General features: G+C 44.9%; 1 protein-coding gene across 8 annotated transcripts in view; it reads left to right on the top strand.

Moving 5' to 3' along the window:
- Positions 1 to 5,124: 5,124 nt before the first annotated feature.
- The window catches only part of Sptan1 (spectrin alpha, non-erythrocytic 1), a 70,877-nt gene continuing 49,386 nt past the window's right edge, over positions 5,125 to 26,615 (top strand). For 4 of the 8 annotated variants that reach the window (XM_076569026.1, XM_076569021.1, XM_076569024.1 and 1 more), the window contains exons 1-4: positions 5,125 to 5,278; positions 20,915 to 21,154; positions 22,575 to 22,700; positions 26,284 to 26,424. In XM_076569026.1, coding sequence (XP_076425141.1) covers positions 20,918 to 21,154; positions 22,575 to 22,700; positions 26,284 to 26,424 — 504 coding nt within the window. In that variant the 5' untranslated portion in view covers positions 5,125 to 5,278; positions 20,915 to 20,917. The remainder of the gene's footprint in view (positions 5,279 to 20,914; positions 21,155 to 22,574; positions 22,701 to 26,283; positions 26,425 to 26,615) is intronic. The other 4 variants (XM_076569028.1, XM_076569025.1, XM_076569027.1 and 1 more) reach the window with 1 other exon arrangement.

Here is a 26,615-nt window from a genome sequence, read left to right as displayed (position 1 = left end):
TGTGTAGACCAGGCTGGCCTCAAACTCACAGAGATATGCTTGCCTCTGCCTCCTGAGTGCTGGGATTAAATGCACCACACCCAGGGAGAATACCTTTTTTTTTTTTTTTTTTTTTTGGTTTTTCGAGACAGGGTTTCTCTGTGCAGCTTTGCGCCTTTCCTGGAGCTCACTTGGTAGCCCAAGCTGGCCTCGAACTCACAGAGATCCACCTGGCTCTGCCTCCCGAGTGCTGGGATTAAAGGCGTGTGCCACCACCGCCCAGCTGAGAATACCTTTTTTTAAAGATTTATTTATTATGTATTCAGTGTCCTGCCTGTATGTATGCCTTCCCACCAGAAGAGGGCACCAGATGTCATTATAGATGGTTGTGAGCCACTATGTGGTTGCTGGGAATTGAACTCAGGACCTCTGGAAGAACAGTTACTGCTCTTAACCTCTGAGCCATCTCTCCATTCCTGAGAATACCTTTTATAGCAATTTAATATTCTTCCTTTGGATGTCATGAGCAGTCTTGGCATTTGTCATTCGATGCTAGTTATCCTAATGGAGTCTCAAATGTGAACAAAGAAGACCATTGGAAGGCTGGGTTTTTGATACCCACTGATAGTGTTGCCTCAGCAACCATGACTGCCAGCTGACGCATGTAGCTCCATACAGGCACATCAGATTCTTTGCCACAGAATGCTACAAGCTACATTCCCTTTTCAGCTCAGATTCTCACTCATCTGCCTGCTTTCATTGCAGCTTGACCTCATTTCTTGAGCTGAGTGCCCAAATTTTTATCATGTCATTCGTTGTCCTATATCTTAGTGCAGATTTGATGATGCTGAAAGTTCCAGTAGGCTGCAACCTCTGCACATCCATCATACAGAAGAATGGGATGGCTCTGGGGGCTTCCCATTGGCCTGGGGAAAACATACACACACACCCATCAGGAATTCTGCGATGACTGCAGCAACAATCAGGTTCAGACATCCCTAGGTGCCAGGACAACACAAGCCACAGCGCTGCTCACATGTCCTTGTCACACCTGACTAATTCTCCCTTTTCTCTACCATACTTAATGAAGTCACTGGATTTCCTGTGGATCTACAACAAGCAGACAAGAGCTGTGGGCTTCCAGCAATGTGATGCACTTGCAAAAATAGCCATTGTAAAGGGGCTTACTGACAGTCCCTAGTGACAGCCAGGCTTCATTTGTTAGATAATACCCATCTAGGGGCTGGAGAGATGGCTCAGTAGTTAAGAGCACTTGCTGCTCTTGCAGAGGACCCAGGTTTGGTTCCCAACACCCTAGAGGAGGGTCACAACAGTCTGTAACTCCAGTGTCAGAGGATCCAATGTCCCTTTCTGGCCTCCAAGGGCACTAGGCATGCACATACTGCAGGCAAAACACTCATACACATAAAATATTTTTATTTTTTAAAGCAAGAGTTTGGAAAAGCAAGTATACATTTGGACTGCTTTAAGGCAGAGGACTGTTGATTGTAGTGCTGGGGATTGAGCCTGAGCTTCTCCTACTTGGGGACATAGTCTACTAATGGACAAAACTCCGGCTAGGGTTTTGCTTTTGAAGTAGGTAAACAGGTGGATGGGACAGTAAACTGATGTAAGCTTCAAGGCTCCGGAATGACTACTTAAATTGTCATTAGGCTGGTCTTTAGACAATGGAAAGCTCACATTGTCTTTTGAGGATTGATGTGGTTTATAAAACTGATTGTTAAAAATGTGTTTAAGGGGGCTGCAGGGATAACTCAGAGGTTAAGAGCACTGGCTGCTCTTCCAGGGGACCCGGGTTCAATTCCCAGCACCCACATGGCAGCTCACAACTGTCTGTAACTCCAGTTCCAGGGGATCCAACATCCTCATACAGACACACATGCAGAAAAAAAAAACACCAATGGGCATAAAGTAAAAATTAATAAATTCTTTTTTTAAAATGTGTTTAAGATTAGCAGGAGATCTGGGCATGATGGCACCTCCTCTGCAATCACACTCAGGAAGCTGAAGCCGGAGATTGTCATGAGCTCTAGGACTGATGAGGCCACAGCATGAGACCCTATCTCAAAACACAGCAACAAAAACACAGCACATGCCACTAACCCCAGTACTCCAGGATGGCTCAGCAGGTAGAGAGGTACATGCCACCAAGGCTGATGCCCTGATTTGATCCTGGGGTCCTCATGGTGGAAGAAGAACCAACTCCATCAAGTTGTCCTCTGACTTCCATACGTGTGCTAGAGAACACATGAATAAATGTGATAAAAAAAAATTAATTATGTAGCCCAGCTGGTAGAATATGTTCACAAGTGCCCAGCCCAGATTGCCAGAACTTTCTCATCCTAGGTGGAAACTGGTCCCATGAAGCAATGGTCTTTCCCCCCAATTCTGTCTCCCCTCAGTCCCTGGCCATCAGTATCCTACGTTCTCTCTCCGATCTGGCAGTTGCAGGGTTGTGAGGTAAGCAGAATCATATAATATTGGTCCTTCTGTGTCTGGCTTATTTCACATAGCACAGTGCCCTCAAGTTTCACCCAGTCACTGTGTTTGGAAGACGTGTGCGACTGGCTTGCCAGCTCTACTGCAGCATGTCATTACATCCATCTTGTCAGCTTCTTGTCTCCCTGTAAAGGGAGAAAAATAATGCAAGCACTTGCTTTTGAACTTTGCAGAGGGTGCAAAATAGCGGTAGAGAAAGTGGACAGGTGGCTTCCCGTGGTTGTGATGGGTAAAACCCAACAATTAGCATATTCCCCAACCACCAACTGACCTTTTGAACAAAGGATCAGGGCTGCATAGAGTGTCAATCTAGGGCTGTGGAAACTGGGAGAAGCTTACATTCCCTCGGGTTCACTGCTTGTAAGGGGCCAGGAGAGGTTTGCTGAGAACGTGGAGCTGAACCAAGCTGTCACACTGTGCCGTGCCTGCTTTACTTCTTCCCTCGGAAGTTCTTATAAAACGGGCTTATCATCTGGAATATCCTCTCCCTGTCCCCACGCCTAATAAAATGTGAGGCGTGTGCTGAAATTGGTGGGAGGGGGGAAGCAACAACAGAAGCCATGAAGAGCGGCTTTTTGATGGCTCATTCTGCTGCCAAATGAGCAGATGAGTGGGCGAGTGGGAGCCTAAGGTACTGTAACCTGGTCATTCTTCTGCTCAGAGAAAGGATCAACAAACAGGATCTTAGTTTCCAAATCAAAAGAGAGCTCTAGGTTTCTGATCTGTTCAGCATTTGGTAGAAGCAGTAGAACCCCTATTTCAGTCTGGGGCCAGGGTGATAAATACCCACAGCCCTGATCCCATCCTTTGCCACTGAAGCATAAGGTCTGACAAATCTTGGGGAGTTAGACTTGGATTAGCCATCTTGTACCCAAGGCTGACTATCTGATTTTAAAATTTGCTGCTACTGGCTGAAGTGGTGGCTACTGTGGTCACCATCAGCTGTTTTCAGAAATGCACAGTGTACATCCTGCTGTGGTGACACACACCTTTTAATCCCAGCACTCAGGAGAAAGAGGCGGGGGATCTCTGAGTTCGAGACCAGCCTGGACAATAGAGTGAGTTCCAGGGCAGCCAGAGCTACACAGGGAAACTGTCCGAGGGAAACAAACAAACCCCAGTTCAGGAAGCAGCTCCCCAACCTGTTTTCTCTGTAATGAAGATTGCAGGAAATGCCTCCTTTCCTCAAGATTTGTGAAGCTGCTTATGGGATGTGGCCGCTCTTTTTCTGTCTCTCCACTCCAAGGAAAGGGACTAGGAATTTTTCTTCACTATCATGCATACAGCCAGGGCAGCTTAGAAGTCATAATGGCGATCCTAGGCTCAGGAGAAGCCAAACTGCAGAGGAACAGGAAGCTCAGGACTGCGCCTCACCCAAGTTCTGGAGCCATGCCCAGTGTCTTTGTAATTATTTAGCGAGGAGGGCCAGCTTGGTAACCAGGAGGCTGGTGCCTGGGGGAGCTGCAGAACTCCCAGTCGGCCTGACTACAGAGGCGTGAGCTGGGTGCTACTCCATGGTTGCCACACAGCTGTCACCCAAGCGGAGGAAGGGAGAGAGCTTTTGCAGAAGGGGAGCCTGGCTGCAGAGTTTAGAGCCAGGCCCTGAAAGGGGGCTGTGTAGAACAGAGATTGCAGAAATCTTGTTTTTGTCCTCATCTCAAAAGTCCAGCACCCACCTGCACAACTGCTTATGTTCAAATTGTAGCTTTTCTGACTGCTTCGTGCCCGACCAGGGGAGAGAGCCAGCCTCTATGTCATCAGGGTGCTCATTTGTAAAATGGGGAAGGCAATCTCTACCTTGTAAAATTAGTGCAAAGATTAAAAGCCCAGAGAGGTAGCCCACAGTGTCAGCTACACAGGAGAGTTCAATTAACTGTGGGGAAAGAAACCCTAATGTCTTTTTTACCAACTAGGACGAATGCACCCTATCCTACTGACAACAGGAAGAAAAATTGCTGAAGACTTCTCCAAATCCTGAAATAAAAGCCTTATGCCACAAACCAATCTTTTTCTTTTTCCTAATCAGGATTTGGTTTTTGGGTGTTTTTTTTTTTTTTTTCCCTACCACCTCCTCAAGCACGGAGCCTCAAATCATCTGATTTTCTTAGCCCCAGCCCCCAACAGAACAGGCAGACTCGGGTCTCCCAGCGCCAAGCCTCCTCCTGAGAGAGTGGAGAGGAAGAGCCAACATTCCGGTGAGATCACCCGAAAGAGACAGGGCGTCTTTCTGGCCAGGGCAACAGCATCCCTAGCCTGACTGCAGCGACGGGCCCCGCCCGTCCTTCGCCGCAGTCCCGGAAGGGCTCCCAGGGGCGTAGGGGCGCGGCGCAGATTCTCTGCAGGGCGGACTGGGCGGGGCAGGATTGCAGGACCCACGCCGCGGCGGGCGGAGGCGGCGGCTCCTCCGCGCCGCGCCGCGCCCCGCACCCCTCGCGCGCGCGCCCCCGAGCTCCCCTTGCTCCGCCGCCCTCGCGTTGTTCATCCCCACCCCCACTTCCCCGCACCGCGGCCACGGCCCCTTCCGGACGCGCTCGGCCCTTTCCGTACGGCAGTCGAGCGGCGAGTCCCGCCCCTCGCGTCGCCAGCCGGGGAGCGTCCCTCGAGCTCGCGCTCGGCCGCCGCGGGGACGCGCGCGGTCGCCTATAAAAGCCGCAGTGCGCGCGCGCCGCCGCCACTATCCGCTGCGGAGCGAACGGCGTGAGGCAGAGGCCGCGGCGGCGCATCTTTTTCCTCAGCAGCCCTCAGCGCGGCGACCCACGCCCCTCACCCCCGGGAGCCGGTGAGAAAGGGCGGTGGGAGGGAAGGGAAGGGCCGAGGGCAGCCGAGCACCGGGGCGGTGCGGACAGGTGAGCCGCGGGGCCTCACGGGCGGCTCCGTGGGCCGCCGCCGCCTTTGTGGCGCGTGGGTTGCCGGGCGCGGCGGAGCCGGGCGGCGACCTGGAATGTCATGGGCTGGGGGAGGCGCGCGAGGGCCCCTCCCTGTGCCCTCGACCCCACCCGTGGCGGCAGGTGGTGGGGGTGGTCCTCAGCAGCACCCTCCCGCCAGCGCCCCCCGCACCGCCCTGCGCCCGCACGGCCGGTGCCCGCACCTCTTGGAGGAGCCTGGCGTCCGCAGTGAAGGGCTCTCTGACCTTAATTTCATCCTGTCTGGCGGGCGGTCCCGGGCCCTCCAGCCGCAGGAAGGGCTCCTTTTTCTTTCCTGGTAATAAATGTCCTTTCTCCCCAGTGCTGACCTGCTCCTGTACAGTAGTTAGATGCGGCGCCGCTTGGTAGGAGATCCAAATCCAATAATAACTTAATAGCTTACAGCTCTCTCTTTCTTTTTATGGGAGACTGCATTTGTTTGTTTGTATTTAAGTCGAAGTTAATATATATATATATTTTTTGTCAGCGTGCCAGTGTGGAGTGATAGAGCAATCTTTTGTCTGAAGCTGCCCTTGCAAATTTGATGAAATGCTTCTCAATGAAAAATTGTATTTTAAAAGCCTCTCAGGTACTGGAATTACCTATGTATATAAAACAAGGGGGCTTCCGTGTAAGTACGGTTCGATATGTTTTAAATGAATAGCCCAGAAACCTGGGTGACATAATTTTTAGCTGTTACACTTGACAGAATCTTTTTGACAATTCCCCCACCCCCCAACCCACACCCCAATCTCTCCAATTTCTTACTATGTAGCCCAGGCTGGCCTGGAATTTGCTGAATAGCCCAGGTTGGTCTCAAACTCAGGTTTTTCCTGCCTCAGCCTCCCATATAATCATATATATATATATATATATATATATATATATATATATAGAGAGAGAGAGAGAGAGAGAGAGAGAGAGACAGAGACAGAGAGACAGAGAGACCCAAAATGTTTTAAGACATTTGTTTTCCCTTGGTATTTTCGAAAAGCTAATCTTCACAGCTGTCAAGAAATACGAAGTATTTTCATAATGCGTTAAGAAATTGCGTTGTCATAGCAATTGGACTTAAGTAAAACAGAATGTATCAAAGATGGCAGGGTGGGGGTGTCTTGCAGCCAGGAAATGAGAGTTTAAGAATAGCATCAGCAACAGTGAGTTGCATGAAGCTATTGAGCCAAGGATCCCACTCATCCTAAATGTCTTAGATTTTAAAGGTCAAATTGAAGTCAAATTTGAGGGAAAAAAGTGCTGCAGTAAGGTCCCCTGCAGGAAATTAACAATAAGCCTTTTTTAGTAACTGGGCCATTAATTTCTCAAAGGGATCCTCAAAGTGTGTTGACTGTTACCCAGGGGCCTAGGTAGGAAGAATGGAATGCAAGGTTTGTGTGAAACAGTTCTTAGGGACTTAATTTAGATATGCACTCCCACTCCCTGCCTTTTGAGACAAAGTCTTGATACGCAGCCCTTTCTGGAACTGTGTAATTGGTTGTAGCTGGTCTTGAACTCATTATATTCCTGCCGACAAGCCTGGCTGCCACCAGCCTTGGCTCTTAGCCCTCTTAAAGAGAAGAGGCCTTGCTCTGTTGTCTCAGACTCAGTGCTTCACCGTCCTAAGTAGCTGGCCTGTGGCAGGCGGGGGCTGCTTGTAGCCAGCTGTTTTCTTGACAGTGTGTTTGGCTTGGCTGTATGCTTTGTAATAATCTAATACTTGAAGAAATCTGATGTCAAGTGATCTAATGAACAGGTTTAAGTGGGGAGAGCCATATTAAGTGTATCTTTTAGTCCCCTAGATTAGAATTTTGTGTTATTTTCCTTCTCGGCTTTCATCTCAAAGGGTGGGGCCTCTGCGGATATTGAGAAATGACTCTTAGGAATAGCTCCCCCATCCTCTCTACGGAACATGTGAAGGACAGAGGGTCTGAGGGCAGCCTGCTTTTGTAATCAGTCCTTCCTGGCTATTGGAGAACTCCACTCTATGCATCTAGGTCGGCTACAGCTCCTCAGCTGTGGCCTCACAGAGGAATGCAGTGATATGATGGCAAATGCTGACTCCGGGAATGCAGAGGTCCACATAGCTGATCACTTAGAGCCAGCTGACTGGAACAGCTGTGCAGTGAACCAGCACCTTTCCCATCTCTTTTGCACATGCTGCTTATACTAGTTTTTAATAGGAAATAATAGTGTTGTATAACAGAATTGCACCAACAAATGACTTAATGCTTTTACTTAATTACTTTTACTATGCAAAATCCTTGGGATTCCTATTTCATCAGACTGTGGATGGAAAGAGGCCATATTTATTTTTAAAAGAACTTTCAGTATTAAAAATCAACATTTGGGGGCTAGGCAGTGGTGGTGCACACCTTTATTCCAGCACTCAGGAGACAGAGAGAGGCAGGTGAATCTCTCTGAGTTCAAAGTCAGCCTGGACTAAATAGTGAGTTCCAGTACAGACAGACAAGGAAACCTTGTCTTGAAAAACCAAGAAAATAATTCAATGCTTGGGCAAACTAAGGCCTGAAAGAGCATGTGACTTGGCCAAGGCAGCACATTTAGGTGATGGTAATTGTCAAAACATAGCAGACTTGGTTCTCTTACTACATTTCACATTCCTGGTGGGATATGGATACCGGGGAAATCTTTGCTATTAAATTTTCACCTGTTTTCATGTGTTTTCACAGATCTGTTCCCTTCACTTTGAAGTGATTCTATCCCACTTGCCCTTAGAAGTGTTGTCTTGCCTTCCCCTCCCTCTTTAGACTCCACATTCCTCCATCATGTTGTCATCGTTTCGTAAACGCAGAGTCCAGGTATTTGACTAGCATGCAGAAAATGTGTTGCCTTTTGGGGTTTTTTTGCCTGGCTTGCAGTGGAGACATTTTGGTGTCTAAGGATGAATGATCCAAAGAGGGAGAAGCCCTGCCCGCATGACCTTTCTGTTAAGTAGAAAGGTTGGTGACAGTCTGGTTGGGATTTCTGGTTTCATGACTGGAAGTGCAGTATGTTTACTCTAAAATTTCCAAAGCCTACTGTTCTCTACCTTTCTGATTGTCTTCTAAGGCATGGATGTTTTAATTTCTTATTGCCATCCTTGTGTTTGCATGTAATGTTTGCTGATTTTTAATTGATGGCTGCTTGGTTCCTAAGAACCAAGGGAGTAATTCACTTTACATATTTAGAAAAATGACCTGAAAACATGTAGTATAAATAGTGTTTTCAGTTTGACAAGTGCTGTAACCTGGGTTTGTCCCCTTTCCCATTGACTTAGCTCTACCATAATCCCTGTGATGAAATGGCACTAACAGATTCTTTCTTCAAAACCAACACTCTGGCCAGGTGTGGTGGCGCACACCTTTAATCCCAGCACTTGGGAGGCAGAGGCAGGCACCTGAGTTAGAGGATAGCCAGAGCTTCAGAAAAACTCTGTCTTGAAAAAGCAGAAAACACACACACACACACACACACACACACACACACACACACACACAGCACTCTGTATGTTTTATGTGCAGTGTTTCAGTATTTGCTAAAATTGAGCCTTTTTCAAAAAAGAAAAAAACTGCTTAAAGTGATCTTGATATTCTTAAATGAGAGTTAAAAATTACAGACTTTTCCAGTGATTATAGGTGATAAATCTAAGGCAGGCCCTTTTTATAAATGCAACTAGTTAATTATCTAAGGCTTACAATCTTTTCCTATCTTGAATCTTAATATATTGAACTTAAACCCTTTTCATCTGAATTTTGCAGGTTGAAAGGTAAGTAGCAGCAAGATAGTATGTGGGGAGCATCAGAAGTAAGTTACCCAGCATTGCTCTGCATTTCTGGGTTTTGATGCAATGCAGTATGAATCTCTTGCTTTCTTGAAGCTAAGTCCTGCTCACCTCTGCAGAATTGTGCTAACAAGTGAAACTGAATTAATCAATTTGAAGGCTGTCATGCAGAGCCACAGTCTTGACTGGAATGTGGTTAAAGCAAAAGGATTGCCAGAATCTTGTTTTTGTACTATTTACTGCTCTGCTTACCATCCTGTCTGCTACTAAAACCTGTAGCTAAGCTGGTTTGAGTTGATTTGTTTGATCTGAGAATCAACTACAGAGTTTTATGGGCGCTAACCAATTCTTTGGCAGTTTGTTCTCAGGCAAGCCATTTCACATCCGTGGATGTAGTCCTCTTGCTTTGCAGATCTGAGAGTCACTATATGCTGGCCTCATAAACACAGAGAAAAGAAAGATATTGTCAGTTCTGCACATTTGGGCTCTGACTAAGCAGCAAAGCCCGAACTGATGAATGGTTTCTGTGACCTTTGCCTTGGGCAATGTTTACGAATTTTTCCATAGAGCCAACTGATCCATTTTTCCTGTGAGTCCCTAAAACGACTTTCTTCAAAACAGAACAGCTGGTGTCCAGCCTGAGAATCAACATTCATTTTATAGCATTCCAAGTCCTCTGGCCTTCAGGACAGTCAGAGTGCTGCAGTGACTTTAAACACAGCAAAAGTAAACTCCTTTCATATTTACTTTAATTTCTCTTTTCTTTTGAAGTGTCATAGAAAGACAAATGGCTGAATTGTTCTACTCTATGAAATGTGGGTAAGGCTGTCCTAAACCACTCACACACAAGTGCCAGATTTGTGGCATCCAAAGCATTTGACCTTTGGTTTGAAAATGTTTTCATTTAGTCTTGTTACTTAACACAGTTTGATTCCTACCCACTGTCTCTCCATGCTCCCACTGTAGATATACACTGGCATGTAACTGCTTATAGATTAAGTAAAGGCATTTTAAAATTCCCCAAGTACCAAGAAGGGTCTCAAACAGCTGTTTCTTGGCATTTGGCTGTCCTGGCAACAAAGATACTCATGTAAGTCTGCTTAGGAATCTAGTTCAGTATATAATGTGTACAAAATTATGCTATGCATGAGGAGACATTCTTTGGCTTGCCGTATCTTTGGAAATTTATTTAGGAAACTTTAGGTAGAAATTTCTAGTTACACTTCATGCCTTTAGAACCAGCTAGATCTGGGGCTGGAGATACAGCTCAGTGGTTAAGAGCATTGGCTGTTCTTCCAGAGGACCCAAGCTTATACCTGTCTGTAACTCCAGTTCCAGGGATTCTGACACCCTTATGCAGACATACATGCAGTCAAACACCAATGAACATAGAATAAAAAAAAAAAAAAAAAAGAACCAACTAGATCTGGCAGTATTGCAAGAATGCTGACAAGTCCTTTTTGTTTATTACAATAGAGGGCATAGCTGTAATTCTTGTTTGATCCCCTGAGATCAGCTCACATACCTTGCTGAAGGACACAGCTATTGTTTTGACTGCTGCCTTACAGTATTTATGTAGAGCCCTCATCTCCTGTCTTCTTTAACATTTGTAAAAATTGAACTTTTCCTTAAATGTAACAGTGGTTTTTTTGTTTTTGTTTTGTTGTTGTTTGAGACAGGGTTTCTCTGTAGCCCTGGCTGTCCTGGAACTCAATCTATAGACCAGGATGGCCTCAAACTCAGAGATATGCCTGCCTCTGCCTTCCAAGTGCTGGCATTAAAGGTGCCATCATATCCAGCTAAATAGAACACTATCCTTAAATGCACAGAAAATACATTTAACACTAATTTCCCCTTGTTTTTTGTCTGTGTACATGGACCTGATTGACAAAAATCAGAATCAATTGGCAGCATGGAGATAAGCTGTCAGTTGGTTGACTCTGAGGCACTCCTCCATTGTGGTTTTAGGCAGTTAGTACCACAGACAGATAGGCTGGTAAGTTTGTAGATTGTTTTCTAATGGCATGTTTCCCAGATTCTTCCTTCCCAGTGATTTAAAAGCTGTTAATCTCGTTAGGCTAAGTACAGCCTGAAACATTCTCTGGAGTATGCCTTATCAGACTGCTGCATGTTGCCAGGGCAGGGGTGGGGTTCTTTCAGTATGCAGCTCAGTCATGGAAGGAATGTGGTACACACAGGCAGGGTCCCAGAAATTCCAGTAACTTTGATATAATTTTGGGTGAGAGGTTGTACATCTTTGGGTAACAGTTCTTGATTGTCTTCATGAAAATTTCTTTTTTCCATGTTGTCTGTAAATGTTCCTTTTAGGAGTGAAAAGAAAATGGAGTTCTTGCAGCTAATAACATCTATCAGGTTAAGAGAATAATAATCTCCTGTAAGCCTACCAATAAAAAATTCCGCAGTGGGAGCGAGGTGGTGTCCAACTGCAGAGAGCCGGTTGTGCTTGGCAGAGGTCCCACCTTCTGACGTCAGCTGATCTACTGCAGGAAAGAAAAGTCCATTATTGCCTGACCAAAGGACTTGGTATAGAATTGACTCTTTCTACTTCATTGGTCCACAAAGAAAGCCTTTTAGGTTGGTTAACGTCAGTGGGTCCTCTGGAAGGTCTCCTGCTTTGGTAGGAGCAGTTTGCTGATAGGCTGAACTCGTGCAGAGAGACTCTTCAGTGTTAGATGGAGACTGTCCATCAGACAGGGTTGCTCCCTGATGTGTTCCCCACTCCACCTCCGCACTAGAGCTTGAACCCAGGGCCTTACACATACCCGGCAAGTCCTCTACCAGTGAGAGCTGCCTCCCTAGAATCCCCACCCCTATAATTTTTGAGACAGGATCTCAACAAGTTGGCTCAGGCTAGCCTTGAATTCTCTCTTGAGATCCTTTGGCCTCACCCTCTGGAGTAGCTGGGTTTATAGTTCTGAGGTACAAAGCTCAGCTCCTAATGTGATTTCTTAGAGATTTCCCTGCAGCTAAAGCAGTTTTAAATGTGAGCCCTGTAATAGGAGACAGGACAGGCACCATATACTTCAGTCCTGAAGACGTGACTATATTTGAGCAACTCTTTGTAGTATGGTTACTGTTCCAGGTTACAGCTCTACCTTCCCTCGGGGGGGGGGGGGGGGATAATTGTTACAAGAAAATTTTGTAAGCATGCAAATGAAATACATCATTTCTATGGTTTCCTTCCTTTTGTGTTTTTTGATACAGCTGTCTGTCCTGGAACTTGCTCTATAGACCAGGCTGTTCTTGAATTGCCTGCCTCTGCCTCCTGAGGGCTGGAACTAAAGGCATGTACCACTACTGCCTGGCTTGCTCTTTCCTCCCTCCCTCCCTCCCTCCCTCCCTCCCTCCCTCCCTCCCTCCCTCCCTCCCTCCCTTCTTTCCTTTTTTCCTTCTTACCTTCCTTCCTTCCTTGCTTTCTTCTTTCCTTTACTGTTTCCTGTGGATAAGAGCAAGGACAATGTATAAATAAATCATCCTTTTGATTTTGTTTTGTTTTGTTTGTTTGATGGGGGTCTCACTGGATATGGGTAGCTCAGGTTGGCCTCCAACTGGAAACATCCTATCTTAGACTCCCTAGTGAGATTAGAGGCATGTGCCAACAACTTGGCTAGCTATTAATTTTAAGGACTCTTGAAGTCCATTTTAAGAATTGATTAAGTTTTTCAGTTCTGCCTGCCTACCAAAGGTACGGAGCTATGCCTTGCTAACTTGTTTGCCTGAAGTCAGCCTATGCTAGTGAAGAGAGCAGCTGCTTCCTCAGGGAACATTGTGTGAAGCCCATCTGAGATTGGTAATCTGGATTTACTAGGGAGATGCCTAGTTGTGTATCTTAAGTCAGCATATTGTTTTGTCATTCTTGTCACCAACCTAACATTTACCAGAGTAGAATTCTAGTTTTACAATACATAGAGAGAACCATTGTCCAACCCTCCTCACTCCTTGCAAATGAATTTGTGTATTTGTTCGGTCATTTAGTCAACAAGCATATTTATTTATATGTATATCTATTTTGAGACCTGGTCTCACCATGGAGTCCTGGCTGGCCTAGAACTTGCTATATATATAGACTAGTCTGGCCTTAGATTTTGAGATCCTCCTGCCTCTGCCTCCCGAGTGTTGAGGTTAAAGTCATATTCCACCATACCTGGCTTAAAGTTTTATTTTTAAAATTGCCTTATCATCTTGTTTGTTTGTTTGTTTGTTTATCAAGACAGGGTTTCTTTGTGTAGCCTTAGCTATCCTGGAACTAGCTCCGTAGACCAGGCTGGCCTCTAACTCAGTGATCTACCTGCCTCTGCCTCCCAACTGCTGGGATTATGCACCATCAGTGTCCAGCTTCTTATTTTAAATGTTTAGGAACAATATTACCATACCAAGAGAGTCATTAAACAGCAGCACAAACCGATTTTTAAGAACCTGAAAAGGTAAGGATAATGCCCACAGGCATTTGTCCAAATTCTGAGAGATGGTGGCTAGCAGGCTGCCTTACCACCCACATTTGCAGCCTACCTCCTCAGTTTAGGAACTGAAAAGAAAAATTAGATAGTCCAGCAAAGGGAAATGATTCCTAGCTGACAATCCAGGTTGGATCCCCAAATTTTCCACTGAAGATGAGTTTTTCCTTCCCAGTGGTCTCTGGATTCCTCTCCCCCATGAACTGCTATCATTTCTACCCTCTTTTTGTAGAGAGGAGTCTAAACTCTCTTTTAGCAGAGCACAATGTTGGGACACAGTAAATGCCCATGCCCATAAATATTTCCTGTTGACACAAGCAGGCAAAAGGAAATTGGGTAGGACTCTGTTGACAGAGCAGCCTGTTCCTAAATGCATCTCGCAGCTTGGCCTTGTAGCTCATCTACCTAAGGTGTTTTTCTAATTTTGATATGGAGCAGTGTACAGACAAATCATCCAGACCAGGATTCCACACAGAAAAGCACAAGGAGCCCTCTCAGCATTGACAGTTCTTCCCTGCTGCAGTTCACAGACCAGAGGGAAGCAGGACATGGGCTGAACGTTCTTTACGCCCCTTACACCCGAGTAAGGGTTTCGGATGTTGGGTGTCTCTGACTAGTCAGGAGGAAGTAGGAAGAAATGTTTTGCACATCTGTAGGTGTGGCTGCAACAGGGCAGGGAGCAAGATGGAGTTGACTCATTTCAGTGTGTCTTGAGGCGTGTGTAGGACATACCTGGGAAAGAAGGGATGGAGCATTGTAGGCAAAAGGATCACGTACAGGCCAGGCATGGCTAGTCCACGCAAGAGGACCAGATGTTAAGCGTCCTCTTCAGCTACATAGGGAGTTCAAAGAAAAAAGTGTACAAATGGCTTGGAGTTTATTATAGAGAGTCATGTTTTAGAAAAGGACTTATTTTATGATTGGGGAGGTGGCTGAGAAGCTAAAGCACTTGATATAAAACCGGGCATGGCAGTGTGCTTCTGTGACTCAGATGGGGGTCGAAGGGGAGCTCTTGGAACAGCCAGGCCAAAGCAGTAAGCTCCAGGTTCAGTGAAGAGACCCTGTTGCAGAAAATAAGGTAAGGGGGCCAGAGAGATGCTGTTAAGAGCTGTGGTACAGAAAAGCCTATCCTTCACACTTTCCTTCCCTCCCTCCCTGCTCTTCCCACCACGATCCTACACTAATAATATGTATTTAAAAATTGTTATTACACATACGTATGTGTTGCACCATGTATGTGAAGGTCAGCAGACAATTTGTGAGAGTGGGTTTTCTCCTTCAGCATAGGACTCCTGAGAACCAGCTCTGATCAAGCTTGGCAGCAAGTGCCTTTACCAGCTAAGCCCTCTTCCATACTGGACTTCTTTTTTTTTTTTTGTCTGGAGCTGAGGAACGAACCCAGGGCCTTGCACTTGCTAGGCAAGCGCTCTACCACTGAGCTAAATCCCCATCCCCTGGATTTCTTAAAAAGATAAAGGAAGGTGTCTGGCAAACTCGTGCACCTGCAGGCACCGTGCACGCACGCACGCACGCACGCACGCATGCACGCCTAGAGATGGTGGCTCAGTGGTGGGTTGCTTGCTTAGCATTCAGTAAGCCCTGCGTTAGATGCCTAGTACCACTGAAAATGGGGAGGGGGAAAAGATTGGGAAATTAGACAGCCAAACAAGCAGTTCCATAGAGTATAATCTGAAAGACAAGATGCCTCAGTTAAAATCACTTCAGGTCTTCCCCAGGAAGATAATGTCTGTATTAGAATATTGTCCTCAATGCTGGTCAGGTGTATACAGCACATGCTGAGCTGTTCTTTCCTATGGGTTGTGGGCAGCACCCTCACAGGTTTTCATCCCACTCTACAGGACAAGGGGCAAAGCTCCCAGGTATTTCTGGTAACAAGGTTCTTTGTTTTATTTATTTTATTTTTTAAGATTTAAGTACTTTATGAACATGGGTGTTTTGTCTGTATGTACATTTGCACATCAAAAGAGGGCATTGGATTCCATGGGACTACAAATATAGAAGGTTGTGAGCCACCATGTGAGTGCTGGAACTGAATTCAGGACCTCTGGAAGAGCAGTTATTGCTCTTAACCACTGAGCTATCCCTCCATCCCTGTAGTTTTTAGACCTTCTACATGGTTCATGGAACGGTAACTGGAAGGGACCTTGGTGCTCATCTACTCTGCTTACCATACTCAGAATCCCCTCTTTTGAAAGTCTCCCTCTCCCCTAGGTATGGGCCTAGTATCTGATAAGACCAGACTGGCCTTGAACTTGTGTCAGTCCTTCTGCATCTGCCTCCTGAGTACTTGGATTTCAAGCATGAGCCACTATTGCTGTCACAAACTGATTTTATTTTTATTTTGTGTATGTGAGTATGTTGGGGCATGTGGAGGTCAGAGGACAACTTTGTGGAATGGATTCTCTTCTATATCTCTACATGGATTCTAGCCATCAAACTGAGATTGCCAGTGGGTACACTGAGCCATCTCACGAGTCCTTTTTTTTTGGTTTTTCGAGACAGGGTTTCTCTGTGTAGCTTTGCACCTTTCCTGGAACTCACTTGGTAGCCCAGGCTGGCCTCGAACTCACAGAGATCCGCCTGCCTCTGCCTCCCGAGTGCTGGGATTAAAGGCGTGCGCCACCGCTGCCCGGCGAGTCTTTTTTTTTTAATATGTGTACCACATGTTTGTGCCTGATGCCCATGAAGTCAGAGGAAGGTATTATATCCCCTGGAAATGGAGTTACAGGCAGTTGTGAGCTGCCATGGGTGCTGGGACCTAAATGGTCATCCCCTGGAATAGCAGCCAGTACTCTTCACCTCTGAGCCATCTCTCCAAATCAAGAATTCTTGTTTGTGTTTCAGAACATCTTACTGTATAATTCAGGCTGGCCTGGAAGTCTCCATTCTCTTGTCTCAGCCTACTGAAAGAAATTCTGTTGGTGGTGGTAAGAATCAGTTGATTGATGGGTGTGTGCAAGGTTACCTGTCATTCTTAGCTACTCTAGCATAGTAGGAAAGGCAGCTTGTGTACAGGGTCATGTATTGCTGAATTTAGACTTTTAGAAGCTTTTTGTCATTAATTTACATTTGTTTTTCTGTGATTTTTGTTTGTTTGTTTTTGGTTTTGGTTTTTCTTTTTTCTTTTTTTTTGGTTTTTCGAGACAGGGTTTCTCTGTGTAGCTTTGCGCCTTTCCTGGATCTTGCTCTGTAGACCAGGCTGGCCTCGAACTCACAGAGATCCGCCTGGCTCTGCCTCCCGAGTGCTGGGATTAAAGGCATGCGCCACCATGCCGGGCTTCTATGTTTCTTAAATTGACTAGAGGATAAAATGACTAGAGGATGAAATGGTTTCTTTTTCTCTCTGGTGCTGGGGATGGAACTGATGGCCTAGTATATGCTAGGCAGCTGATGTGCTGTTCTGTATTCCCACTCTGGCTTGTACTTGATAAGATCTAAGTAGCATAATCATTGTTTCTCACATAATAGGCCAAGTTCTTTTCTTGACATTAAATTTGGCAAAATTCCTTAGAAAACTACATGTTTAGCATTAGGGTTTAGTGCTGCGAGGGAAACCCCACTATCTGTTACCCTAGCCTTGGTAGTTTCTGTGAAACTGATGCTGAACCTATGCAGCCTCCCTACTTCCCAAAGCCACTGTAGAAGTAGAGGAGGCTGAGCCAGGCCTGATGGCCCAGGTGTGTGATTCCCAGCTGTGGGACACTGAGGCAGGAAGAGTTCAGGTTCAAAACCAGTCTGGGGCCAGGCGGTGGTGGCGCACACCTTTAATCCCAGCACTCGGGAGGCAGAGCCAGGCGGATCTCTGTGAGTTCGAGGCCAGCCTGGTCTCCAAAGCGAGTTCCAGGAAAGGCTCAAAGCTACACAGAGAGACCCTGTCTTGAAAAAAAAAAAAGAAAAAAGAAAACCAGTCTGGGAAACCTAATGAGATGTCCCAGTAAAATAAAAAAGGGCTGGAGATTTGCTGTTGAACAGTGCTGGCCTCACATGCATGTAGATTTAACCAACCGTCTTATTAAATAAGAAACACAGAACCAATGTAAAAGAGAAAGCCAAGAGATCAGAGCTCAGAGCTAAAATCTCACCCTTCCTCCTGCGAGCTCCTAGCTTCCCGAAAGAGAGCTATTTCCTTTGTGTAAGTCGTTTCATAGTATTTTGTTCTGCCTTCTCATTGGTTGTAAACCCAAACACATGACTGCCTCATCACTGTCTGTATGTACAGCCCTCTAGGTCTTAAAGGCGTGTGTCTCCAATGCTGGCTGTATCCCTGAACACATAGAGATCTATGGGATTAAAGGCATGCACCACCACTGCCACGCTCTGTCTATGGCTCTAATAGCTATGACCCCCGGCTAACTTTATTTATTAACATACAATCAAAATCACATTTCAGTACAATTAGAATACCACCACATTTCCCCTTTTCTATTTTAATAAAAAGAAAAAAAAAAGCAAAAGGTTATAACTAACAAAAGAAAAACTATATACAAAAGTACAATAACTATATACAATATATACAAGTAATAAATACCTAAACAGGTATTTGACAAATCAGAGAAAATAATTCCATTATCTATCCTATTTTGGTAAATCCAAGATGTATCTAATGTACTTTCTATCCTAATTAATTTTCAACTATAACTAACTAATCTTCAACCATAACTAACTAATCTTCAACTCCCTCAGAGACCCAAGAAGGAAATAATATTAGCTAACAAAAATAAAAACAGGAAGTGCATGCGAGCAACTTCCAAAAAATTTGTGAGTTGACAGAAACAGCCAGCTGCCTGGACAGTCTCCTGAGGTTTCCGCAGTGTTGGGGCATCATCTTCAAGCGTATCTGACAGACTCATTTGTGAAGTAGGATGTACACAAGGTCAACAGTTCAACCTCACATTGGGTGAGAGCAGTCCATGTACCAGAAACACCTGAATTCCACTAGTGTCCTGTCATGATTCAGGATTTTAAATTCTGGAAATTGTTGACAGTTTTTGAATTCAGCTGTCCATTCTTCTTGGCTGTGTATATATGGCTTCATCTCAGCATCCCCTTCTTCTCCACATCCCTCTATTAAATGCCAGTCTACTATTGAGAGGCGTGAGCTTTCAGGTGCTGTTCCATTGCACAACAGAAGCCATCGGCCCTCTGCCTGTTAAGCTGCCTTCGAAGAAAAGGGCACTGTACCTTTTCCGGATTGCGAAGGCCACTTCAGGGATGGGGCCATATTGTCCTGGCCTCAGAAGATGCCTTTTGATAAAGCCATAACCGCACTTGTTTTGGCAAGAATCAGTAGTCCTTTGTTTCGTGTTCTGTCTGTCCATCTTGTCCTGTTGATTTGAGGATACTTTGTTGTCCAGTGGCTAACTTTTGCCACAATGAAAGTTGACTCCATATGTAGTTTCTTCAATGCCCATATTTTCTCTGAAGTAGATTGGTACTGCCAGGAGCCAACATGTCTCAAAAAAGAAAAATTTTCTAAGTTATTAAAACATTTTAAATGCCATATTCTGTAGATCTCTGAAGGGTTTGAAGATGACCTGTCTAAAACATCTCTGCTCAATTTTTAAAACATATCTAATATGACTACAAGTTCTATTGTAATGTCTAACCACTAACTTTCATTTCTTTATATCCTAATAGTTGGTAATAATAACATTCAAGGATCAGAAAATTGCATTACATTGTTAAATGAATGGTATGAATACAATTAGAAATATACATATAGCATTTTCTAACAATATCAGTTTCAAATTTGTATACAATATAAAACAATCCAATCTAATGTAAAGTATTTAAAACTAGTAATTGTCTTTCTCTTTTCTTTCTTTTCTTTTCTTTTAAACAAGAACCTTAATTCTAATCTCCTTTGCTTAGCCTTTTTCCTAACCCTTGACAACAACTTGTAACCAACCCCCCTAAACAATGAAAATTATCCCAGACCCAAAACCCATTAAAAAGACCAAAAAACTACCCGCCCCACACATGCATGAGATGCTGAGTTAAATACCTGGTACACGCACTTACACACACACTCTTATACCTGCATGAGCAGTGTTCATACAGCTCCCTCCCTCAATACACCATGAATGATTTTCATTCTGATGACAAGACCTGTCACTGTCTCTGTCCAGCCTGATAGCCTGAGGACTTGCACAGCTGACATTTCAGAGTAACTGAGAATTCAGCTGCTTCATCTAGGTAAAGTCATCCTTTCATTGACCAACAACAGAGCTGGGAAGACAAAGAGGAAAGCTGGTTTAAATAAGAGTAAATTGGGGGTGGGAAATGCATCTGACTTGTTAAAGTGCTTGCTTTTGCATGCACAAGACCCTGGGTTTGATCCTACTGCATAAAACCTGGTGTTGATGAGTTGGTGGAACATAATTGTAACTAGCACTGTGGCTACATAGCAGGTGGCCAGCCTATGATACATGAGACCTCGTCTTTATTTCAAGAGGTCATTCACACCTACACACTAAATGCAAAAGCTAGATGAAAGGATTTTTTGAGTGAATTTGTCAATAATCCTTCAAATAATGTTTGCTTTGAATCTTAAAGCCCCTATAGAAGTAATAGAAATGTAATTCTTCCATTTACCTATTTCACTTTTCATTGCCATCAGGACTACCATCCTTGGACTGGAGAGATGGCTTAGTGGTTAAGAGCACTGGCTGTTCATCCAGAGTTCAGTTCCTAGCAACCACATGGTGGTTCACCACCATCAATAATGTTATCTGATGCCCTCTTCTGGTGTGCAGGTGTACGTGCAGATAGAACACTCATACATAATTTAAAACAAAAACAAAACAAAAAAACCTATCATCCTCTAAGGGGCCAAAGTAAGTAGGTAGGTGCTGTGGGAGAAATAGCTTAGAGTTTCTCAACGTGTAGGTCATGGCCCCTTTGGGGGGTTGAATGACCCTTTCACAGGGGTCACCCAAGTGCATTGGAAAACACAGATACTTACATCAGGATTCACAATAGTAGCAAAGTTACAGTTAAGAAGTAGCAATGAAAATAAACTTTATGGTTGTGGGTCACCAAAACATGAGGAACTGTATTAAAGGGTCACAGAGTTAGGATGGTTGAGAACCACTGAAATGGCTATTGTTCATTAAGGCTCTGTCCCTAGAAGCAACTACTTAATAGTTCAATTCTTGGGGTTTTCTAATTCTTTCCTTCAGAAAGCCTAATCCATTTCTTTTCTTGTGGAGCTTATTTCAGGCATTCTGTCTTTTCAGAAAATGGATCCAAGTGGGGTCAAAGTGCTGGAAACAGCAGAGGACATCCAGGAGAGACGCCAGCAGGTCCTGGATCGGTACCACCGCTTCAAGGAGCTCTCTACCTTGCGGCGGCAGAAACTGGAGGATTCCTATCGGTTCCAGTTTTTTCAAAGAGATGCTGAGGAGCTGGAGAAGTGGATTCAGGAGAAGCTTCAAGTTGCATCTGATGAGAACTACAAAGACCCAACCAACTTGCAGGTCTGTATGTCTGAGCTGCTTGGGATGCTTGCATCTCAGAAGTCAGGGGTCAGACACAAAGGCCAACTCTGCTCTGAGAAGACCCTGTGGTGGGGACATAGCTTACAGACATGACGGTTTCTTTTCTGCATACTTGAGAACCAGTGGTTCTTACCTTCCTAATGCTGTGACCCTTCAGTACGGTTCCTCATGTTGTGATGACCCCAACCATAAAATTATTTCATTGCTACTTCCTAACTGTACCTTTGGCTACTGTTATGTATTGTAATGTGAATATCTGTTTTCTGATGTTAGGCAGCCCCTCTGAGAGGGTCATTTGACCCCCACAGGTTGAGAACTGCTGCCTTAAACTGATAGCTCTCAAACTGCTATCTCAAAGCCACAGGAATTCCTAACATTTCCAACAAAGGGCTTGGTGGTTATTTTGGATTGTGTTTTTTTTTATTTTATTTTACAATTCTATTCAGTTCTTCATAACAGCCACACATTCCCTTGTTCTCTCCCTTCCTGCCCCCCTCCCGTTCCCCCCAGCCCATTCCCCATTCCCACCTCCTTTGAGACAGGGTCTTACTCTGAAGCCTTAGCTGACTTGATATGTAGACTAGGCTAGTCTCAAACTCACAGAGATCTGCCTGCCTGCTTCCTGTGTGCTGAAATTAACGCACCACCATGACCTGCTGGACTGGCATGCTAACAGCATTGTTACCAAAATATATAATTATAGGCTGGAGAAATGGCTGAATGGTTAAGACGATGCACCACTCTTAGAGAGGTCATGGGTTCCCAGCATCCACATCAGGTGTCTCACAACTCCAGTTTCAGGGGCTCTCATGACCTCCTTTGGCCTCTGGGCCCCTGCATATACATGGCATAGATTCACACAGACACAGACATAGAAATGTTTTTTTAAAAGAAAGGAAGAAATGGAATGGGTTTGGCAAGATGGTTCAGTGGGTATGAGTCCCAGCCTAAGACCCACATGGTGAAAGGAGAGAGCACGTGTTACAGCATGTGCATGTTTACACACATACATACACCTACAAAATGAATGTAACTTAAAAACTGAAGAAGTAGAATGCAGGCAAGATTTGATTGTGGCTTCTAAAGCGAGTGGAATGTGAATGGCTAGATTAAACACTGAGCTAGGAAAACTGTTAGAGTAGTCCTATTTTTGTAGAAGGGATTAGATGTCTGGATAAAAACTGCTTTCCATAGACAATAAAATTTGAAATATTCTGGATTGTCTTCTACCTGCAAAGTTGAATGTGCTCACAGGCCAGCGTGGTAGAGATGCAGTCTTTGTATTTGAGTGGTTGCCTTCCTCACTAGAAGAAATGGGACTGAGGATAGGGGACCTTTGCCATGGGACAAGAGGAGTGCTGTGGGGAACACTTGGGGCTCACTTGTGTTCCACTCCCAGGGAAAGCTCCAGAAGCACCAAGCCTTTGAAGCTGAAGTACAGGCCAACTCAGGAGCCATCGTCAAGCTGGATGAGACAGGAAACCTGATGATCTCAGAAGGGCATTTTGCATCTGAAACCATCCGGGTGAGTAGGAGCTCTACTTGGTCAGAAGGCTTCACCTGCAGGAGCAGGGTAGGAGGAAGCTTGGCTTGTCCAGACTTCAGAGACTCTAGGTCTCCTAGAGAAGTCAACAAACCAGGTATTAATGTGATTCAAAGCATGACTGGAAACCAGTGTCTCTGTATGTAGTAAGGAACAGTATTCTTGGAGAAGAGTGAGTTAGCATGTATTCATACATTGAGGAAGATTGCTTCTATGTCTACTAACTCTAGTATATCAGAGGATAATTGGTAACCTTGAGACAGGTATCTCCAAACTTTGGGCCCACTTGTTTTGGAGTTGAGAAGACAGTTTTCTATGCTTTAACAGTACCATAGTATTAAGGGAAAATACTCTTTTTCTCATCTCCTTGTTGATTTTCTCATAAGCAGATACTCTTATCTTTGTGATACTTAAATTTTAATTTCTGTTTGTAATTATGTGTGTTTGTGCATATGTATGTTCATGAACACTCAGAGACCAAAAGAGGGTGTTGGTTCCCTTGAAGCAGGAGTTAGTGGTGGTTGTGAGCTACCTTATGTGGGTACTGTGAATTGAACTCAGGTCTTTCTAAGAGAGATGTATACTTACTTAACTACTGAGTCATCTCTTCAGCCCTTTGATATACTTCTTGTCTACATGTATTTTTGTTGTTTTTGTTATTGTTGTTGTTTTTTGGTTTTTCGAGATGGGGTTTCTCTGTGAAACAGTCCTGGCTATTCTGGAACTTATTCTGTAGACCAGGCTGGCCTTGAACTCAGAGATCCGCCTGCCTCTGCCTCCCAAGTGCTGGGATTAAAGGTGCACCACCACCACCACCGCTACCTGGCTGTCTACGTGTTTTGTTTGTTCTTTTTGTTTTCTTTCTTTGTGTCACGGTCTAGGTGTACAGAACAAGCTGTGATTGAACTGGATCCCCTTGTCTCAGCCTCCCGAATGCTGGGGTTGTAGTGTGTATTACCTCATCTAACCTTTTATTTGGTTGTCTCCAAAGCCACATTGCATTGAGGGCTCAGCCTTTTCTAGGTCTTTACCTGTCAAGCATTCTTGAAGATGTAGACAAAAGCTCTCAGCTAGGGGTAAATCACGCCCCACTCTCCTTCAGCAGACGTTTTGAAGAAGCTAGGAGCCAGGCTGATAGTTCCCAGCATAGACATTTGTGCCATATTTGTTCTGCTGGTGTCTGTCTGCTCTGGGTGTTCTGAAGTGGACCAGCCTATCTGCCTACTTACTGAATCTAGGCTTTTGTTTGTTTGGTTGGTTGGTTGTTTTGGTTTGGGTTTTTTGTTTTTGTTTTGTTTTTTTTCCAAGACAAGGTTTCTTTGTGTAGCCCTGTCCTGAAACTCATTTTATAGACCAAGCTGGTCTAGAATTCACAGAGATCCACCTGCCTCTGCCTGCCTCCCAAGTGCTGGGATTAAAGATGTGTGCCACCACCCCCTGGCTGAATCTAGGCATTTGATTAGGAACTGTTAAAACTATTCTTAGTAATGATTGTAAGAAAAGTGAGTGTCAGTTGTCCTATAACCAACTGTTTGATTGAATTCATTTGACTAATGTATTACATCTTTCAATTAAATACAAGTATTTTCCATTGTTTTAATATAGACCTATAGTAAATAAAGTCAGTTGGCTTCTTACTCCCTAACAGAAGTTTTACTGGGGTATATGAGATTGTATAGTATAACCCAGCTACAGATTGACCTGAGAGAAACAGACCAAGTGTTTGACTTTGGGGATTCATCTTGGGAGAGGACCCAATGCTGAGTTCATTTGTGCCCCATTTGGAGAGCTTATCAAAGCAGCTTTATATATGCTGTTAACTAGCATTTGTCAAGTTGCTTTTTGTAGCTGCTAAGGTACTACAAGACACTTGGCTAATGTCTTTAATTTTCACAAGCTTACAAGGTTCCCATTTCTCCATGTCATGGAAAGGTAGAAATACTGAGGCTTAGAGAATTTTGAGTAAGCTGCCCGAAGTCCCACAGCCGAGAAGTAGAATTTCCCTGTGCTGTTTCCAGTGTATTCCATGCTTATCTTTTCATAATATTTGCTGTGTCTGCATCTCTGAAAGCTCCCACTGCTGGCTCGTGGCCATGTTAAGAGATTGCCTGAGTCAGAGCCAGACCTCTTTCCCACCCTGAGTTCTGTAGTTCCTTAAATGCTCTCGCTGCCCTACCTGCTCTTCTTCCTAGACTGTAGGCAGCCTGAGTAGCCAGGCCCTCTCTGACTTTCAGGGCTGAGAAAATTGTGCCAGTACCTGAATCATGACTTGACTATGTGAAAATGAAATTTATGTGGCTGAACAGTGGTCTTGAAGGTGAAGTCTGGCTAGTCTGTAGCCCCGTTCTTAAGCAAAGAGTTCTATCATCTAGTAATTGGGCTCACACTTTCCATAGTGATCCTGACCTGCCTTGGCAGTTTATTTGTCCCCAATTTAGCAGTTTAGTTTGGCAGGCAGCATTAGCACAAAGGAAAATGGGTGGAGTAGAAGATTGTGTCTGTGTCCTGTATAACCTGTCTTGTCACTGGTTTAGACTTTCACACCATACCGGACAGCTTGGCGCCCCATAGTCACGGCCACCCACATTGGGTCTCACATCCGAGTAGGTGGAGTATTGCCTTGTGATGCCTTTCATTTCCTTCTAGTCATGGCGCTGTGCAGTGAACTATGTGAGCTCTCATTTCCTCACAGCTCGCCCTCTGCTGGTGAAACCTTCCTGCTTGCTTGTAAGAGATTCCACCCATGCTGACTGTTCCCCTGGCTTTCAAAGTGTTTTGTTGTTGTTTTTTCTCTTGCTGAGAGGGACATCTCAACATGGGTGGATCCCAGATTCCATTTCTGTTTGTGTTTGAACCTGTGTGGTATATCTTTGCCTGTCAGTGTTACCCAGAAACTCCCAGTATCTTAGGGTGGGCATAATCAAGGCCCCAAGGTGCAATCAGATGCCAGAACACAGCACACAGGCTGAAATGGTTTTCTTAGCTTCCCGCAGTTCTCAGGTCCTTTATGGGTCTGTGCTGTGAACACCCAATGATGCTGGGAAGTAAATACTCTGTGCTCTCGGCTGCTGTGTAGATGAGGTTTGAACTTAGCTTGAGATGCTGTGTTCAACAACTGTCACTGTAAGGCCCTCCAAAGCCTTTTCTCTGAAGAGCCATTTGAGAGCTGATGGTGTTCAATTCCTGTTATCCAAAGATTTTCACATTGTAATTCTGTTGAAGTTTAATTTTACTGTTGTATGAGAGAGTGTGAGAGGAGTGTGTACCACAGGGCACATTCGGAGGTCACAGGACAATTTTCAGGAATCTGTTCTCTCCTTCAGCTGTGGCTTCTGGGAACTGAGTTAGCTCCTCAGGCTCGAGTGGCAAGAGGGGTACCCAGAGCCACCTCACTGGCTTTTTTAGTTTTGTTTTTGTTTTTGAGACAGGGTTTCTCTGTGTAGCTCTGGCTGTCCTGGAACTCACTATGCAGACCAGGCTGGCCTCGAACTCAGAGATCTGCCTGCCTCTGCCTCCCGGTGTGTGCCACCATGTCTGGTTTAAAGGTCTGACTTTTAACCTCCAGACACGTTTGATGGAGCTGCACCGCCAGTGGGAGTTGCTTTTGGAGAAGATGCGGGAGAAAGGAGTCAAACTGCTGCAGGCACAGAAGCTGGTGCAGTATTTGCGGGAGTGTGAGGATGTGATGGACTGGATCAATGACAAGGTATGCTTGGAGGGCAGGTGTGCTAGGCTCCCCGAGAGGAAGGAGCCTCCCTGTGGTCTGCCTTGAGAGACAGTGTTAGTGCAGTTGGCAGCCCTAGGTTAGATGGAGGGCGGGAGGGGAGACTCTATCTCAGCTGCTCTCTAGGAACCTTTGATTTTGTAACCCTGAAACTTAGGGTCTCTGGGACAGAA

The sequence above is a fragment of the Peromyscus maniculatus genome, chromosome 4, assembly GCF_049852395.1.
Source record: "Peromyscus maniculatus bairdii isolate BWxNUB_F1_BW_parent chromosome 4, HU_Pman_BW_mat_3.1, whole genome shotgun sequence".
Lineage (NCBI taxonomy): Eukaryota > Metazoa > Chordata > Mammalia > Rodentia > Cricetidae > Peromyscus > Peromyscus maniculatus.
This window is presented reverse-complemented; position numbering and strand designations above follow the sequence as displayed.